The sequence below is a fragment of the Emiliania huxleyi genome (genome assembly GCF_000372725.1).
Source record: "Emiliania huxleyi CCMP1516 chromosome Unknown EMIHUscaffold_19, whole genome shotgun sequence".
NCBI classification, from domain to species: Eukaryota; Haptophyta; order Isochrysidales; family Noelaerhabdaceae; genus Emiliania; species Emiliania huxleyi.
Window position 1 is genome coordinate 476,358 of NW_005200690.1, and position 16,773 is coordinate 493,130.

The 16,773-nt window shown below is 66.8% G+C and overlaps 5 protein-coding genes across 5 annotated transcripts in view; 2 read left to right on the forward strand and 3 right to left on the reverse strand.

Annotated features, from left to right (window-relative positions):
- Positions 1–1,143, reverse strand: part of EMIHUDRAFT_462917 (hypothetical protein) — a gene marked incomplete at its 5' end in the record, with an annotated part of 2,036 nt that extends 893 nt beyond the window's left edge. The window contains 4 exons of the mRNA XM_005782416.1: positions 123–212; positions 325–438; positions 590–888; positions 1,018–1,143. Coding sequence (XP_005782473.1) covers positions 123–212; positions 325–438; positions 590–888; positions 1,018–1,143 — 629 coding nt within the window. The remainder of the gene's footprint in view (positions 1–122; positions 213–324; positions 439–589; positions 889–1,017) is intronic.
- A 3,196-nt stretch (positions 1,144–4,339) lies between these two features.
- Positions 4,340–5,830, forward strand: EMIHUDRAFT_99508 (hypothetical protein; the record flags this gene model as incomplete). The annotated part of the gene is made up of 2 exons (XM_005782417.1): positions 4,340–5,174; positions 5,607–5,830. The coding sequence occupies 2 exons, from the start codon at positions 4,340–4,342 to the stop codon at positions 5,828–5,830; spliced, it is 1,059 nt and encodes a 352-aa protein (XP_005782474.1).
- A 911-nt stretch (positions 5,831–6,741) lies between these two features.
- EMIHUDRAFT_99509 (hypothetical protein) lies at positions 6,742–7,841 on the reverse strand (the record flags this gene model as incomplete). Its single annotated transcript, XM_005782418.1, has 2 exons — positions 6,742–7,346; positions 7,625–7,841. The coding sequence occupies 2 exons, from the start codon at positions 7,839–7,841 to the stop codon at positions 6,742–6,744; spliced, it is 822 nt and encodes a 273-aa protein (XP_005782475.1).
- A 2,978-nt stretch (positions 7,842–10,819) lies between these two features.
- Positions 10,820–13,117, forward strand: EMIHUDRAFT_353012 (hypothetical protein; the record flags this gene model as incomplete). The annotated part of the gene is made up of 4 exons (XM_005782419.1): positions 10,820–11,380; positions 11,789–12,355; positions 12,523–12,832; positions 12,900–13,117. Coding segments are annotated over exons 1-2 (658 nt in total), but the record flags the coding sequence as incomplete, so codon positions are not given.
- Positions 13,118–14,434: 1,317 nt separating this feature from the next.
- Positions 14,435–15,289, reverse strand: EMIHUDRAFT_63935 (hypothetical protein; the record flags this gene model as incomplete). The annotated part of the gene is made up of 1 exon (XM_005782420.1): positions 14,435–15,289. The coding sequence occupies one exon, from the start codon at positions 15,287–15,289 to the stop codon at positions 14,435–14,437; it is 855 nt and encodes a 284-aa protein (XP_005782477.1).
- Between the last annotated feature and the right edge of the window lie 1,484 nt (positions 15,290–16,773).

Below are 16,773 nucleotides of genomic sequence, written 5' to 3' on the forward strand. Positions count from 1 at the left end.
TCGGAGCGCACAAAATTCCCGGACATGTCGCCAGGAGTGAACACCCTGACATAGCACCTTGCCCGGGGAGCCGGACGGACTAGCTCTTCGAATCTAAAGATGATGGCGTGCGAGTAGCAAACCTTGACCTGCGAGAGAATCTGGCCCTCCCCGACGACGAGGGAGTCGAGGCCGGACGAGACGCGGAGCAGGTGCAGCGTCGCCTCCTCGTCCTGCGGCGGCGGTGGTCCGCGCGGCGGCGGTGAGGGGCCGAGCGCGCTTGCAAACGAACTGGGCGCAGGCGGAGCGCGGCGGCGGCGCGGCGAGGCTTGGGGCGGGCGGCGCCTGCAGCATGAATAGGTTTGGGCGCAGCGTCTCGGCCTCGAGGCCGGAGTGGCCTCTCAAAAAGGAGAGCACGTCGCGCGTCGCGGCGTAGTGGTCCTCGGCGACTATGTACACCTGCCGGTCGACAGCGATGACGAGACGTCAGCGCCGCGCCGGGACGAGGGGCGGTTTGCGGCCGAAGAGGAGGAGGGCGGCGAGGACCAGCGCGGGCGGACGAGGACGCGTGCACGCACAGCCGGGCGTGTGGCGACGGGGCGGGCGGCACCTCGAAGCGGTTGCAGGTGGAGAGGATGGCGGCCTCCTGCACCGTCTCGTACCCGACGAGCGCCGCCGCCGCCTCGTTCCACTGAGCCTCGGGGATCGAGAGCTTCTCGCGCACCTCGACCGTCGCCGTCTTGTGCGAGAGCCCAATCACCAGCGGCTTTCCAAAGGTCTGCGCCCCCTTGCGCTTCGACGCTGCAGCCGGCGGCGACACCGCAGCCTCTGCCGCGGCGCGCGCCTGCTCCATCGCCTTGGCCCCCGCCGCTGCAGCGGTCACCACGGCTGCTTCGCTAGGCTGCGTCGCTGCGAGCAGGAGGGGACGGAGGGTGGGCTGGTGCTGCGCTGCGCTACTCGCGCCACCACCCCGCGCGCAGTGGATCCGGCGACCACGCATCGAAACCGCTCTCGGCTCTTGGGCTGGCTGGTGCGCACCGGAGCAGCGCGGAGCAGCGGCGCGCGCGGCGCGCGAGGCGGGCGCGACAGCAAGCTGCACGCCCCCCGCCCCCGCGAGGAACGCGACAGACAGTAGCAGCAAACGCGATGCCCTCACCCTCATTGGAATGCCGAGGCGAGCTCACAAGGCGGCCTAATAAGGGCGGAGTTGTGTTTTCTTTTCTGTTGCCTTTCTTATGCCGATCCACCCTGCACGAGAGAGAGAGGGTGTAGGCAAAACAAGACACAGAGCTCACACAGAATCACAGCGGGAGGAAAGCGGCGAGTCGCAATTCCTGGGGTCCTTGTGGGTGCAGGGTGGTAAAATCTGGGCACCACTGCCACTCTCGAGGTTCTCGAGGTGGATATCTATCCTTTGGCCGCGTTGGGTAGCGAGGATCGGTTTAACGCGGTCCACGCAGGCGTGTTTGCTGACGGCCGACCGTCAGTGCACGGAGTTGCCCCTTTATCCGACTGCCCCTGCGCCACCCTGCTCCCTGGCGCCTCTGGGCGCTGGGGGCGTCGCCGTCGCTGTCTCGCTGTTTTGGGAGAGAGAGATTTAGCAATAGGGAGGGTGGTACCTTTTGTGAAACTGAAACGCGGAACGCGATCTGTCTCGCGTTCCTCACTCAACGCTTGCGATTCAGCTGTCGCGCCGCTGGATGATCTTGCTCAGCTCGCCGAGCTCGACCTGAACGGTCAGCGGCGCGACCGCTGAATCGCAGCCGTTCGTGCTGCACGCATGCATCGTTGCAGTTTCACCTGAGAGAGGGTGTAGAGGATGTAGAGTGTAGAGCGCTGTATGTAGAGCTGTATGTAGAGCTGTAGAGCGCTGTATGTAGCGCTGTAGAGCTCTACATCCGCCTCGGGACGAACTGCGTGCGTTGTAGAGCGATGTAGAACACACCAGTGAGGGAGGGCGAGACGATCGAGGGGTCCCGTACTGGGCTGGGTTTTTAGGCATTGTGGGGTTGGCACTCCCATCGACCCTCATGACCTCCTGCGGTCTCTGAGATGGACACCAGTGGGTGTGGGACCACAGCCAGGATACACTCGAAGGCTGGGTAAGCAGTAGAGGTCGATACTCGACGCGTACCACATGGTCTGTGTCGCTGTCGGCACGCTGTCGACAGGACGCGTCGAGCGACACCGGTGGCAGTGCCACCCAGGAGTGGTCGGGCGGTCTCCCGTCATGAGAGAGCCACCATGTGATCCGTATGATGGTTCCTGACAACCGCCTCAGTCACTTTTCGTCACAGTTCCCGCTCTGAGAGGAGCTGCGGGTCAGTTCGACAGCTGGAGCTGTGTCGCCGGCGTGCGGCGGCCTGCCTCCGGAGGTGCCTCTGAGGTGGACATTTGTTGGTCACCGTGAGAGAACGCGTTCGAATTTTCACTCGCGCACCGGCCAGGGCTACAATAGTGCCAGTGAGGCGGAGGCGCGAGTCGGAAGGCCGCGACCGTGATTTGGTTTCGACATTTTCCTACAATCGCTGTGAACCCAGCCACGTACCATGCGGAATCGACCCTATCCAGTGCTCAAGTGCTCAAGCGATGTAGAGGCGCTCTACAACGTGAAATCTCTACAACAAACTCTACATCTCTTTTCTCCCAGTAAGCTAAAAGTACGTACATCAAAGCGGCGAACGAGGCACGGTCGCTCTCCGACATGAGGCGCGTTGCACTTGCCAGTGCTGCCCTGGCCTTCTGTCTGCCCGCCCAATGGGTGGCAGGTGCCTCTGCTGCTGTGGCATGCCTCACGGCTGCGACTGGCCGGCGCGTCGGCGCGTCAGCTCGGCTCGGCGTAGCGATAGTGGCCAGCGCAACTCGCCTGGACTCAACGCTCAGCCAGGAGCTCCCGCACGCGCTGGCGCGAGGTATGGCGCATGCAACGCGCAGCAATGCTCGCCTCGCCTCGCGCAAATGCGACCGTCCTCGCAGCCGACAGTCCACCGCCTGCTAAAGAAGCACTGGGCGTGGAGGGCGGAGGTGGGCGTGGAGGGCGGAGGTAGGCGTGGAGGGCGGAGGTGGGCGTGGAGGGCGGAGGTGGGCGTGGAGGGCGGAAGTGGGCGTGGAGGGCGGAGGTGGGCGCTTTCGGAGCTCTCGGCTGCGTCCAATACGCGAGCCGGTAGTGGGTTGCAGGCTGGCAGGCGGGCAGGCGGCCGGGCAGGCAGGCAAGCTGGGAGGCAGGCAGGCAGGCAAGCTGGCAGGCAGGCAGGCAGGCAGCAGGCAGGCAGGCAGGCAGGCAGGCAGGCATGCAGGCGGGCACGCACGCAGGCAGGCAGGCAAGCAGGCAGGCAGGCAGGCAGTGGGGATGGGTTGGGGTCTGCGTGCGTCTGGTTTGAGGGCAGGTTTGTGTGCTGGGCTGCGCTGCCGCTCCGCAGGGAGGCGGGGACGCGCGCGCTTGGGCGGTGGGCGCAGAGGCGCATAAGGGGCGGGAGTGGGTGGGTGTTCTGGGGCCGGGCGGCGGTCGGACTGGCGGGGGCAAGTGGTGCTGCGCTGAGTGGTGGTGCTGAGCTGAGTTGCGCGGGTTTGCTGCGGGAAGGTCGGTGGCTGGGCGGGCGGGAAGCGAGGCGTGGTGGCTCCCTGTGTTCTCGTTGTGGGGGGGAGAGCGGTCGCGTGGAGACATGTGTCGTGAAGTTTTGTGTGGCTGGAGTGTGTAGGTTTGGGAATGTGTCGGTCTGGTCTGGTGGGTCTGCGCGGCGCGCACTCTCGGGTCCAGGTGGGCGCTCAGTGCTGCACGCCTGGTTGGTGGCGGCCATTGGCGGCGGCGTGGCGCCGAGCGACTTCCCTCCGATGGGCGGGAGCGGCCGCGGGGCGGCGGCGGGCGCTGCGGGGGCGGTTTCCAGCATCGCGCGCGAGCCAGGAAAAAGAATTTGACAAACAAGGGCACAACAAGACAACAGACGACAGGAAGTAACATGTGAGACTAGAGCAGGCTGCGCTCCCCTCTAAAGAAAAAAAGAAAGAAAACATACAACCCAAGGGAGGGATGGGAGGACGGCACGCCGCCACCACACAGGGATTTTAAGGAGAGGAGTGTGGTGTGTTAGCCCTCGCCAACCCTAACCCTTGGTCGTCTGCCTCTTTCTATCTCCCTTCGCAGTCCCTCGCCTCTAGAAAGACTAGAAAGAACGGCCACATCACGTCGTTTTACCGATAGTCGGGTTGCTTCCTTGAGTGGTCGGTGCTCTCATATTCAGGGTTTTCGCACGGCATTTAAATTTGTTGTTTCACCCCGACAACACAGCGGCGCGCCTCGCGGTAAAGTCGCGCGCGGCAGCGTGAAGCCAATCACCGGGGCAAGCGTGGAGCCCGAACCCGGATGTTCGGGATCAACCACGGCCTCATCGTCACCGCCCTCGTATTTGCCGCCGCCGCTCTCGCCCGGTGGCGCACGACTACTACTCGTGTGCCAGCTTTCCTGGGTGGCTCTCGGCCGTTTGCTCTACTGCTGGGGGACTCATTAACGGGCCGTGGGTTCCAGCCAGAGCATCACGGCTGGGTTGCCAGCCTCAGTGATCGTTACAGCCGCAAGCTCGACCTGGTTAATCGAGGCTACGGCGGGTGGAACTCACGCTGGGTGCTGAGGGCTCTGCCGCATCTGCTACCGCGCTGGGGGCCAGATGCCGCGCAGTGCCGCTGGGTGACGCTGTGGCTCGGCGCCAACGACGCGGTGGACGAGTGGGCGAAGCAGCACGTTCCGCTCGTCGAGTTCCGCGCCAACCTGCGCGCGATCATCTCGCAGCTACGGGCCGCCTTTCCCGAGGCGAAGCTTCTCTTGCTGACGCCGCCGCCGTGCGACACGGACGCGTGGGCCGCACACCGGCTGCGGCAGGGGAAGTCCTCCGAGCGCTCGCCGCAGCAGGTGGGCCTGTACGCGGAGGCAGTGCGAGAGGTTGCCCGCGAGCACGCGGGTGGCGAAAGCGCCGTGCTGGTCGACATCCACCGCGCTTTTGGCGGAGCGGACGGGAAGGGAGTCTCCAGCCTGACGCTCGAAGACGGCGTGCACTTGGGGGCCAACGGCTCGGACCTGGTGGCAGGGGAAGTCCTCCGAGCGCTCGACGGGCTGGGGCTCGGCGTCGAGGCGTGCGCCGAGGATGCACCAGGCCACGCAGAGATTGAGAGCGCTGCCGACATAGATCGATGGTACACGAGAGGTTGACGTCGCCATCCGCTGACCGCTCTCACTTTCTTTTACTGAATGTGTGTATTTATTTGCGTGCGTGTGCGCCGCGCGGCTCCTCGGAGCTGAGCGTTGCGCCCTGCCGCACCGGGCGGTACCGACCGTCAGTCGTTTCAGCGGTCAGCCCGAGGAAAAGAGGGCGATCCGAAGAGCCATTTTTACATCCGGCTGAGTCCACACGGTCAAGGGTGCCAGCCCCCCGGGCCCCCACCGTGTAAACGGGCAACCCCTGGCGCCTGGGTGGGAGCCACGCGAGGTCACGACGTTAAACACACCATGTAAAAGCTCTCCGCGAGCTCTCCGCGAGCTCTCTCGAAGTACCAGCTTACTTTCGAAGTAACTTCGACGCTCAGAAGTTAGTCTTGCATACACCCCTTGGCTTGCGCCATAAACCCCTCAAATTTAGGCGTTCCGTGCTCCGGCCTCCGCTTCACCGCGATGGCCAGCACGTCGTCGCCCGCACCTGCTGTGGCACTCATGGATCAGATGGCGACCGACTCGTTCCTGTCGTCACTCGCTGAGCTGCGGAGCATGCCGCATACTCACGTCAATGAGAAGCCGGTCGGCAGGGCGGAGAAGCCCAACGACTTTGGCGTGCTCGTGACGTTGAATTATTCCAGAGAGGGTTAATGAGCAGCTGACGGAGGCCGGTATCGAGGCGACTCTGCCAGCAGCCGCCCCCACCGCAGGCAGCAACTCCCGAGGAGCTGAATTAACTCGCCGCCTGGATCGACGAGCAGCCCGATCCGGGTGCTATCACTATGGTGCGGGCGCGATTGGCTTCACAGCCAACGCGCCAAAGCTTCTGGGGCGGTAACAATGGCGTTGCTGATGGAGCATCGCAGCTGGCGGAAGCCCATGTGTGCGCAGCTGAGCGGCAGTTGAAGCGAGCCCAGCAGCGGCTAATTTAGGAGGTCAAATCAGCGATGCAAGCGTACAAAATCGGATGGATAAGGAGTTCGCAGCGCTGGCGGAGACATTGGATTCGACGCTGATATGTAGTCGTTCCCGGCACCCCACGTCCCACGTGCGTGCGTGTGATATTCGAGGGCTCGACCAGATCGTGAGCGTTGTGAAGCCGCAATTTCGTACTTAGCGATAGGCAGGCACATCATGTGGGTACTCAGGATCACTCGTATGAGAACGTCAGCACGTGGCTACGCTCGGAGGGCGACCTAACACCTAAGCACCCCGCTTACCGCGGGCGGTCTCTGGGGTTGGGACCTGGGGCCCGCCGGGGCCGGGGCTGTCGGCTGAGCCATTCTCCGTCTGGTGGCTCTCTACGGAGCGTTTACATAACAGCTCGGCACCCTGACCGTGGACTCAGCCATCCAGCATCCTTTTCGTCTGATAGTCGTCATGCGAGTTTCTCTCTGGAGCGCTCTGGCTACTCCTCTGCTCTTTGGAGGCCTCTCTGCACCTGGACGCTCTTGTACAGTTGTACTTGATGCGCTCTCTGCGGGTGTGGGCGGTGGACGCATCTAGATGGTCTAAACTCTAATAAATAAGCGCGAGATTCATATAGGGCAGACGGCTCCGCGTCAGACAGGGGGGTCCGCGTGGTCAAAGATAGCCGTCTCCATCAGAAAGAGCAAGAAAGCGACCCAGGTGCAAAAGGCGCAGAAGAACATGCTGATCAGCACCTTGAAGTAACCCATGTTGCCGCCAAACCCCCGCCCACAGATGCAGCGGCCAAAGACGCCGCAATGGTGGTCGAAATGCGTCACACAGCGCTGGCATATGCTGCAGTGGTGCACCTCACCCGCATTGTCCGGCCGCCAGACGAAGCACCGCACGCAAAACGTGCGCCCATCGTCGCCGCGAACGTTGGACCGGATGGAAGAGAGGTCCTTACCGGCTAGTAGCGCCTCGGAAATCGCGTTGGGCAGCGGGAAGCACGTTTCGCGGGAGCGCTTGACCACGCCGGGATCGCCGAGAGCGAGTCCGAGCAGGCAGATGATGGCGATGACGGCCTCAGAGTAGATGAGGGCCGCGTAGATATCCTTGCCTTCCTCGCCGCAGAGATACACTTGCGACGTGTAAAAGGCAATCAGGCTCAGCACGAAGACGTTTCCGCACGCGTTTTGGGAGCGCATTGCCTTGTAGTCGGGAGTCGGTAGCTTTGGCAAGTTGGAGAGGCTGTCGCCTAAGCCGCGGCGCATCCTAGCGCCTTGGGTACGGCCGAGGCCGCCGGACTCGACGTCCATCACGGCGGCGAACTGCGACGGAGCGGGAGGCGCAACTGCAGGCTTTACCGGCGCCCCACGCTTCCTCCCAGCTTCGAGCTCCGACAGCTTTGCCGCCCGTTCCTTCATGGCGTGGACACAATCACTGACAGGCGGCGAATTGGGAGGGGAGGCCGGCCGGGCAGCAGGATGAGTTCTTGGAGGTCGCCATCGGAGATGACGTCCAGCTCAGCTGGACCTGCATATGGCTCGTCCGCTGTGCACGCTTGCGGGTACAGCACGCCCGGCTCCCTCACAAGCAACTCCGAGAGCTTGAGCGCTCGATCGAGGTCTCTATTTTCGATCGCGGCGCGGATGCTCGTGAGGCGCTCCTGGCAATCCTCCTCAGTTGGAGGCACGCCCGCAAGCACGACCAACGGCAGCGCCACGAAGATCGCGAGGGCTCCGACAGTCATATGTCACCGGTACATGAACATGAGTGTCGGGGTGCATATAAGAACGGCCAAGCGGGACGTCCCTCCAAGTCCCCTCCATGATGAAATTTTCCAGGTTGCCACATGGATGGCGGTTCGGTCGGGGATCCCGTGATGAACCACCGGACCGGACGCATCCTACATGCAATAATAACAACAAACCTAAATAATAATGTGTATATGTCACGAGAGAATTCAGAGAAACGAAAGAACACGGGGAAAGCCCAAACTTTGGCTCTCTGGGAGGGAGCACAGACAACCAACTGGCAACCAGCTGTTTGTTTGCGGTGCTTCAATTTCGCCGGCTCGACGTCCATCTGGACAAACCAAAGTCTCTCCATCTGGAGGTGCTTTACCGGCGCCCGACGCTTCCTCCCAGCTTCGAGCTCCGACAGCTTTGCCGCCCGTTCCTTCATCGCCTCGAGCACCTCTTGGGACTTGGCGCAGCGCCCGCGAGCTCGTCGGGCTCGGGGATCATCCAGCTTCCAGGTCACCTTCTTCGGCGCCTCACATCAAAAGCGAAAAAGTGACCCCTTCCGCTTCTCGTCCGTGTTAACAAAATAACGGCGATCTTCGGAAGCAGTTTCCGAGAGCTGAAAAAGAAAGCTGTGAAAAGAAAGCCAATCCTGATCGCGCAGGAGGCTGCCGTCTCTCTCGCGCAGAAGACTGCTCCGCAAGCTTCGCGGTGGGGCGCGGCGCCGACGCCGACTTTCGCTGAGCGTGCGGAAATGGAGCAGATCGACTCATTCGGGGCTGCTGGCGGGAGTGAGGCACTCAGCCGACCGCACCAGGCCGGCGGCCTGTTCGTTGTGCAGCCGGCGTTGCAGGTGCAGGGATACCAGGCGGCCGAGCCCAGTCCGATCCTGGGGGGCGCGCCGACTCGCAACGCGACGGGTGGAGGCGGTGCGCGCTGCCTGCCCCTGCAGCGTCCAGCCAGCCGTCAGCCATGCCACTTCCTCGCCGCCTGACGCGCCTCTGCCAAAACCCGCGCAGGCTCGCGCAAGGCCAAGGGCGGCAAGGGCGGGCCGGGCGCGCTGCGGCTGGGGGTGAGCGAGGAGGAGGAGAAGCGCCGCGCGCTCGTGCACGAAGCGGAGCGTGCCGCGCGTGAGCGCGCCGACCGCGCCGCCCAGGAGCTGCTGCAGGAGGAGCAACGCGTCAAGCAGGAGGGCGGCTCCTTTGTCCACGTCCCTCCCGAGCCCAAGAAGAAGAAGGGCGCGACGAAGAAGGGGAAGAAGGGCAAGCAGCCCGCAGGCGAGGCCAGTGGCGGCCGCGCGTCGGACGACAACACCGCGCACAACGACGGCGACGACACTGCGGCCACTGCGCTGCCGCCCGACGGCAGCGGCGGCGGCAGCGGCGGCATCAAGGTTTCCCTTGAGCTCTCCGTCGGCGGGGCGGGCGAGGAGGCGCGGGTGGAGGCGCACGCGCTGACTGCCTCGGAGGCGGGCGAGGAGGACGCGCTGCCCATGCAGAAGCCGCCGCCGTCGCCGCCCAAGCCGCATGATCGTGGCGACGGCAAGGCCAGCGCCGCCGAGTCTGCGGCAGACGCCTCGTGGGAGGTGGTGGGAAAGAGCCGGCGCAAGGGCCGGAACAAGCCGGCGGTGGACGAGGACGCTCCGCCGGGCTCCTCGGGCTCGTCCGACTCTGGCCGCGGTGACGCGCCAGGGCGCGGCGGGGGGGGCTTGCGGCGCGCGTGGTCCGCCGATCCGCTCGGCGCCTCGCAACGTGCCGCCTCGGCAAAGGGCGCCTCTGCTCCCTCCGCCACCGCGTCTGCGCCTTCGCAAGAGGCGCTCGCGGCGACGGAGCGGCATCCGCCCCCGGCGTCGGAGGCGGGCTCCTCCTCCTCCGGCTTCTGCGGCTCGGAGTGCGACTCGAAGTCGGAGGCGGGCTCATCTTCGTCCTCGGCGACGGGCGCGGGGACGGCCTTTGGCGAAAACACAGCCGCGTGTGCGGGCGGCGGCGCGGCGCAGCAAGACTTTGCTGGCTGGGCCGACACGGCCCTTCCCGGCGCGGCGCCCGGCGCGTGCGCCTCGCCATCCGCGCAGCCCGGGGCCACGGGTGCGGCTGGACCAGAAAAGGGAGCGCCGCCGCCGCCGCTGCCGTGGCCGACGCTGCAGGCGCCGTCCAGCCCGCGCGGCGGTGGCGCTCCGGCGAAGCCGCCGCCTGCAGCCGAGGCCCCCGCCCCGACTGCCGTCCCGCCTTCCCCCGCCGCCGCCGCCGCCGCCCTCGCCACTGCCGTTTCCGCCGCGGCGTCGGCCGTCTCGGCCGTCTCTGCCGCCGCCGCGGCCTCAGCCGCGTCGTCTGCCAAGCCGCCGGCGACGCGCTCGTGGGCCGCGCTGGTGAAGAAGGACCTGGAGAAGGAGGCGGATGCTGACCAACCCAAGGCGCCAGTGCTGGCCAAGGGGTTCACCCTCCTCTCCTCCGCCGCCGCCGTTTCCTCTTCCGCCGCTGCCAGCTTAGCGCCCGGCGCCGCAACCGCGACCACCGCGGCGCCAAGCTCCGCGGCAGCCACATCGATGCCTTCGACGGGCGGGTCGACCGAGCCCGCGCCCGCGTCGGCGGCGGCGCAGAAGGCTGCGCCCGACGCTGAGGCAGCAACGGGCGTGGAAGATCCAGGCGCGGGCGAGCAGGCCGCATCAAGTTGCCCCCTCGCGACGCAGACCTCGCCGCTCTCGAGCCCACCAGAGTCGGGCAAGCGCGCAGCCAAACCACCATCGGCTGCGCCGCCACCGCCGCCGCCCCCCCCGCCGCCGCCGCCGCCACCCCCGCCGCCGCCGCCGCCGCCCCCGCCGCCGCCATCAAAGGGCGCCAGCGTCGAGGCTGGCGTTGACGCAACTTCTAGGCCGGCCGCCCAGGCGGAGGCGAAGAGCGCCCCCGCCACTCCGCAGCAGACCAAGCCGAAGCCTGCGGCGTGGAGTTCAGCGGCGGCACGGCCAAAGGCGCTCATGATTCCGCAGTCTCAGTCATCCGCCACGGCGACCGAGGTCCCTTCCGGCGGCGGAGGTTCCGATGGACGCGCTCCCGCCGCCGCCGCCGCACCCTCGTACGCCGCCGCCGCGTCGCCGCCGATGGCATCCGCGGCGGCGGTGGCGGCGACTTCCGAGCAGCCCGCTGTGCCGCAGCCGCGGGGTGCACCGCCGCTCCCGCGTGAGATGCAATCGCTCTCCTACGCGCAGATGGCGGGAGCCTCGGCGTCCGCCCGCGCGCCCCCGACCGACCGGTCTCCGCAGTCGGCACAGCAGCTGACGGAGCAGTCCACCGGACTGACGCACGAAAAGGGCCAGGGAGCAGCCCCGACCGACGGGCGGCCGACCTCGGTGCTCCTGCGTCCACCGCTCCCGCCCCAGCAGCCGCCGCAGCCGCCGCAGATCGACCGGGCGGCGTCGCTCACGGAGCGGACCAGCGCGCACCCGCGCAACAACGCGTCGCGCGGCGGAGGCGGAGGCGGAGGCGGCAGCTCCGAATCGTCGCGCCAGCTGCCCGAGCGGCCGGCTTCGGCACCTGTGCGCGGCGGCGGCGGCATGGGGCCGGCTCCGAGTGCCGCCGTGCCCATCGCGCCGACGCAGGCTGCGATGAACCAGCTCATGTACATGCAGGCCACTGGCCAGCCCTCGATGATTGGCACGTACGGAATGCCGGTCGCCTACCGCTTTTACGGCCCGCCGCCGCCGCACGGGCCCCACCTGTGGGGGAGCCACCGGAGCAACCACTCGGGGGAGGCGCAGGGCGATCCCCACGCGCCTCCGCTGTGGGGCAGGCTCCCCGCTACGAGCCACATGGCGTCGGGCCCGTCCGCGGGCGACGAGGAGGGCGGGCTCGGCGACGGCGAGCGCGCGGCGTACGCGTTCGGCCAGTGGGCAAACAACGCGGAGGTGAGCCCTGCGCGCCAGGCGGGCGGCGGCAAGCGCGGGAAGCAGCAGGGGGGCGGCCACTCGCAGCAGTTTTCAGGCCCCGGCACCCACTTGCTGCGGCAGCAGATGTTCACGCCGGCGGGGGAGGCGCAGCAGCAGGCGCAGCAGCGGGGGGCGGGGCGGGGCGGGGCGCCGCCGCCGCTCCCGCCTTCGCAGGCGCAGGTTCAGGCGCAGGCTCCGTCGCCCGGCCACGACCGCGGCAGGAGGAGGAAGAACCGCAGCGGTGCCGCACCCACCGGCGAGACGCCGCCGCCTTCGCCGTCCAACTCTGCGGCCGCGTCGCCGGGCGCTCCGTCGCCCAAGCAGCCGCCGCCGCCACCGCCGCCGCCGCCGCCGCCGCCGCCGCCGCCGCCGCCGCCGCCGCAGCCGCCGCAGCCGCCGTCGCCGTCGAGCGGAGGTAAAGAGGGCAGCACCAAGGCGCAGCGGAAGGTCGCACAAGCGGGGCAGCAGGAGCGGGGGAGGGGAGAGGCGCCGAGGCACGGGGTGTCATCGCCGCCTGTGCCGGCCGCCGCCGCGCCGAACGTCGCTCCGCCGCCGCTCCCCCCCATGCGCACGTCGAAGCTGCACGACGAGATTTTCGCGTTTGCGCAGGCGCCACCCCCCCGCCCGCCCGCCCGCGCGCGCCCCACCGCCCCAAACCGCGACCCTCACCCACCACCACGCCCACCTCGCCCACACCACCCGCCAACCCGCCATCGCCCCCCACCCCCCACCCCCCACCCACCCACCGCTCGCACCCCGACAATCCGCCCGCGCAGGCGAGCATCACGCGCGGAGAGGCGGCGCACGCCGAGGTGCAAGGCATCCTCGCCTCGCTCCGCGCGCTCGTCTCCTCTCGCTGGCCTCAGGCGACGGTCGAGTTGTACGGCTCTCGCGCCACCGGCCTCAGCCTCGCGAGCAGCGACGTGGACGTGACGCTGCTCGGGGTGCCGTGCGGCGCCGGGCGCGAGGCGGTCGGCGGCGCGCTCAAGGAGCTGCACGCGCTGATGGAGGGGCAGCCTTGGGTTGCGAGCCAGAAGCTCGTCCTGTCGGCCCGCATCCCCGTGCTCAAGGTCGCCACGCCGGGCAGGGCAACTCCTTCTGTTGAGTAGGTACTGACTGAGACGCAATCATGGATAGGTCGCCACGCCGAGCAGCATACCGATCGACATCACCATCTCGGACTCGGCGCAGCACACCGGCTTGCTCGCCCGCGACTTGGTGCTCGGCTACTTGAGCGAGGCGCCGCAGCTCACGCCGCTCGTCCTCGTCCTCAAGTCGTTTCTGCGAGAGCTCGGCCTGAACGACCCGTACACCGGTGGCATGTCCTCCTACTCGCTGGTCGTGCTGCTGTGGCTCTTCGTGTGCGAGTCGGCGCACCGCGGCTACAACACGACGGACCTCGGCTACCAGCTGCTCGGCTTCTTCTCGATGTTCCTCTACCGCTTCGACTCCCAGGTGACGCACGTCGACGACCCTCTCTCGCCCATGATCACGGCGCCGGGCGAGCCGCGCGAGAACATCATGCACTCGTGCTACCAGGCGATCGCGACCCCCCCCCGCCCCGCCCCGCCCTCACCCCCCGCTCCCCCCCCCCCACCCACCCCACCCCACCCCCCCCCCCCCCCCGCCCACCCCCCACGGGGGGGCTAAAAGCTACCTCCCACCAGGTGATTGGCATCATCAGGACGACCCGGCAACGGAAGAAAGCACGCCTCTGCCGTTTCCACCCTAGAGGATCACTCAAGTGCCTTTGGGATGCCACCGCTACGAGGCGGAGACTAATGGGCGGAATACAGGTGTGGCATAGTGTCCTCACAGAGGACGCCATAGGGATGTTCTCAATTCTCCGCCGTCTCTCCACCCCCGCCCCCCCCCTCCCCCTTCTCAGATTGGCCGCGTCTGCCGCACCTTTCACCGAGCCCTCCAGCTCCTCTCGCCCGAGACGCCAGAGTGGGACGACCCCGCCACGCCGCTGCTGCCGCGGCTCTTTTCCGAGGCCTCCTCCGCCAATCGGGCGACGCAGACCGAGGCCACGGCGACGACGCCGCCGCCCGCCGCCGCCCGCACGCCCCCGTCTAGTGGGGGCTCCTCCGCCGCCGCCTCGGCGCCGCCGCCCGACTCGGCCGCCGCTTCGGCCATCGCGTCGGTCGTCGAGGAGCTGACGGCGGAGGTCGAGGCGCAGTCGACGGCGGAGGCTGCCGCGGCGCCACCCGTCCCCCCCGCGGCAAAGGGCGAGACGCCCTCCGCCGAGGACGCCAAGCCGCTTGCGCCGTCGCCGCCGCCTCCGCCCTCGCCGGCCAGCGGCGCCGCCGGCCCGGTTGCCGCCAGTCCCGAGTGCAGGAGAGGAGTCGCAGAGGAGGCTGCGACCAAGCAGAGGTGTTGACAGTGCGCCTGAACTCTGATCCGGCCAGACGCTCTGATACCGCATGCGTGGAATAGGTGAGAATAGCTTCTCATCGCGACACAAGGACACTCTGTGTGCGTGCGTCGGCCCTTACACGAGCCTCCTCCCCGTTATCTCTCTGTGGAGGCGTTTCGTCCGTTTTTGCGGGTCACATGTTGTTCTTGAAAGAATCCCTTAAATGAATAAAAATCCGGTAGATCTCCGCGCAAAACGAATAACACGTTAAACAAAACCAAGAACATTTGAAAACATCCTTGGCGCCTGCAGGGAGCGGATTGCTACAAGTACAACCCGAAGCTGGCCACGGCATTGAGCACGGCGCGGCCGCCTACACGCTCGGTCTCATGAAGCAGCTCAGTCGTGATCACCGCGGCGGAGTGTCGATTGGCAGCGACAATGGCCGCTGTGCACGCTCGGATCGTCCCGAGGCTGCAAGCGGCGAGGTGCAGCAGCGCGAAGCTCTCCATCTCCATGGAGCACGCGTCCGGGTGCTTCGCCAGCACCTCGGGCACCACCGTGCTATTTCGGTCGTCAAAGTGCTCGTCGCATCTCCCTTGCGCGGCGTAGAAACTGTCTGCGCTCGCGTTGAGGCCCTCCACCACGCGGTCGCCGAGCGCGGCGCGCAGCGCCACGCACACGTGCGCACAGAGGCGCGGGTCAGGCGCCACCGGCCGGGCAATCGTGTAGGCGGGCGTGCTGCCGCCCTCTCCCCCCGCAAAAGCGTCCGGGTTGCGCGAGACGTAGACGGAGCCGGGCGTGTTGAGCACGACGGTCCCGGGCGTGGCTTCGGGGCTGAGCCCGCCACAGCTGCCGAGGCGCACGAACACCATCGGCCCGTCAACAATCTGCCGCGCCTCGCGCACACAGAAGTCCATCATTGGTGCGCCCATCCCTGTGGCCACCACGCTGACCGCCACGCCAGCGACGGTGCCCGTGTACGTGGTGAAGCCTCTCGGTGAGGTGAGCGAAAGCGAGACGGAGTCCATCAGATCGCGCAGCCGCTGTGCGCGAGACAGCGACCCGACGCTGACCACGCGAGGGGCAAGCTCTCCCGCCCTGAGGCCGAGGTGCGTGACGCGACCGTCGCCGTCCTTCGGCACGCCGTTGGTGTCGCTGTAGTAGGCGGTGGCCATGCATAAATGTCGCGCCTTGAGCGCCTAGTCTCTCTGCGGTTGATGCTCTCGCGGGTTTCGCTTGGCGGCTCCCGTTTCAGATCTAGTTAGTGCGAGTGCATACGCACTGTCCTCTGCCTCCAGGGTTCCAACTTTTCCGGGGGTATGGTATGGTAGCCGCCCAAAGGGGTAGGGGGTATGGTCCTGCCCGCCCAAGACTAGCCCTACCATACCCCCAAGCAGCTCTGCCAGCAGGCGGGGGGGTATGGTCTTGAGCTGGCATGCGCGACCCTACCATACCATACCCCGGAAAAAGCTGGAACCCAGCCCCCTGCCACTACCGCCGAACTGCGTCGACGGGTGAAAGACGAATATCGCGCGCCTTGCGAAGGCACTTGGAGCACTTGGAGTCCGGTTGGCAACCGCACATAAACCGAGGCCGCGTCTCCAGGAGAGACATGAACATGGGCGACGTGGCCGCGATTTCTTCCACCACTCTCCTGCCGCACACTCTCTCGGTGCCGTTCAAGCCACTGCCCCGCCTCACCACATCGCGCGTGCTATTCACGCGAGCGCCGCTCTTCTGAGGTTGTCAGGCTGTGTTGGCTATCATGAACGACGAAGGCAAAACTCGCGTCTTTAAGGAGTCCCGCAGATTTCTTTTACTCTCGAGTAAGAAGTGGCGGCGCTGTCGGGCCTTTGGGCGAGCAGTCGCAGGCACACCGGATCCCGCGCCCCGCGAAATACACCGCATCGAGGCACCACCCGCGCCGGAATCCGCCGCGGTCCTCGCGGTCCCCCCGACCGCCGCTTTCCCCCTCCAGCCGCCAGACTTTGTCGCCGCGAATCCTCCGTTGACTGTGCTCATTCTGTCCTCAATCACCCGTGCATCCGACACACACTGCAGCTTCGACCTTCCGCCGCCGCCACCCCTTCTCCTGCCAGCCCTCTCCTGCCCTCTCCCGCCCCCCTCCGCTGCCCCCTCCCACGCCTCCGTCTTCTCACGCCGCCCCCAGTCCCCCAGGGAGGCGTCCTCCTTGCCCTCCCCGCCCGTCCGAACTCCCCGCCCACGCCCCGCCAGCCGCGCTTGCAGGATGGACTCGATCCGCAATGTCTACCGCAAGAACAAGTCGTCCGGCGAGATGAAGCGCACCATCCGCGAGGTGAGCCGGCCGCCGGACACCGCCGCTCGCCCTCCCCTGCCCACTCTCTCCTGCCTACTACCCCCGGCCCGCCCTAACCTGCCGGCTCCCCGGCCGCGCTCGTCGCCCCTACCCCTCCGCCCCGCTGCCCCAGTGCCCCTGGGGCATGTCCATGAGAACAAACTTGCTTATTTGGACTGTTTGATATCCATTCAAGAGGGGGGTATCTTGAAAACAGAAGTATACAGGAAACCCACTCACACGGATCAATATCTGTTGTTCGATTCCCACCATCCGCTGGAACACAATCTGGGTGTCATTACAACTCTACACCACAGGGCGGAAAGTGTGACAACTGATACA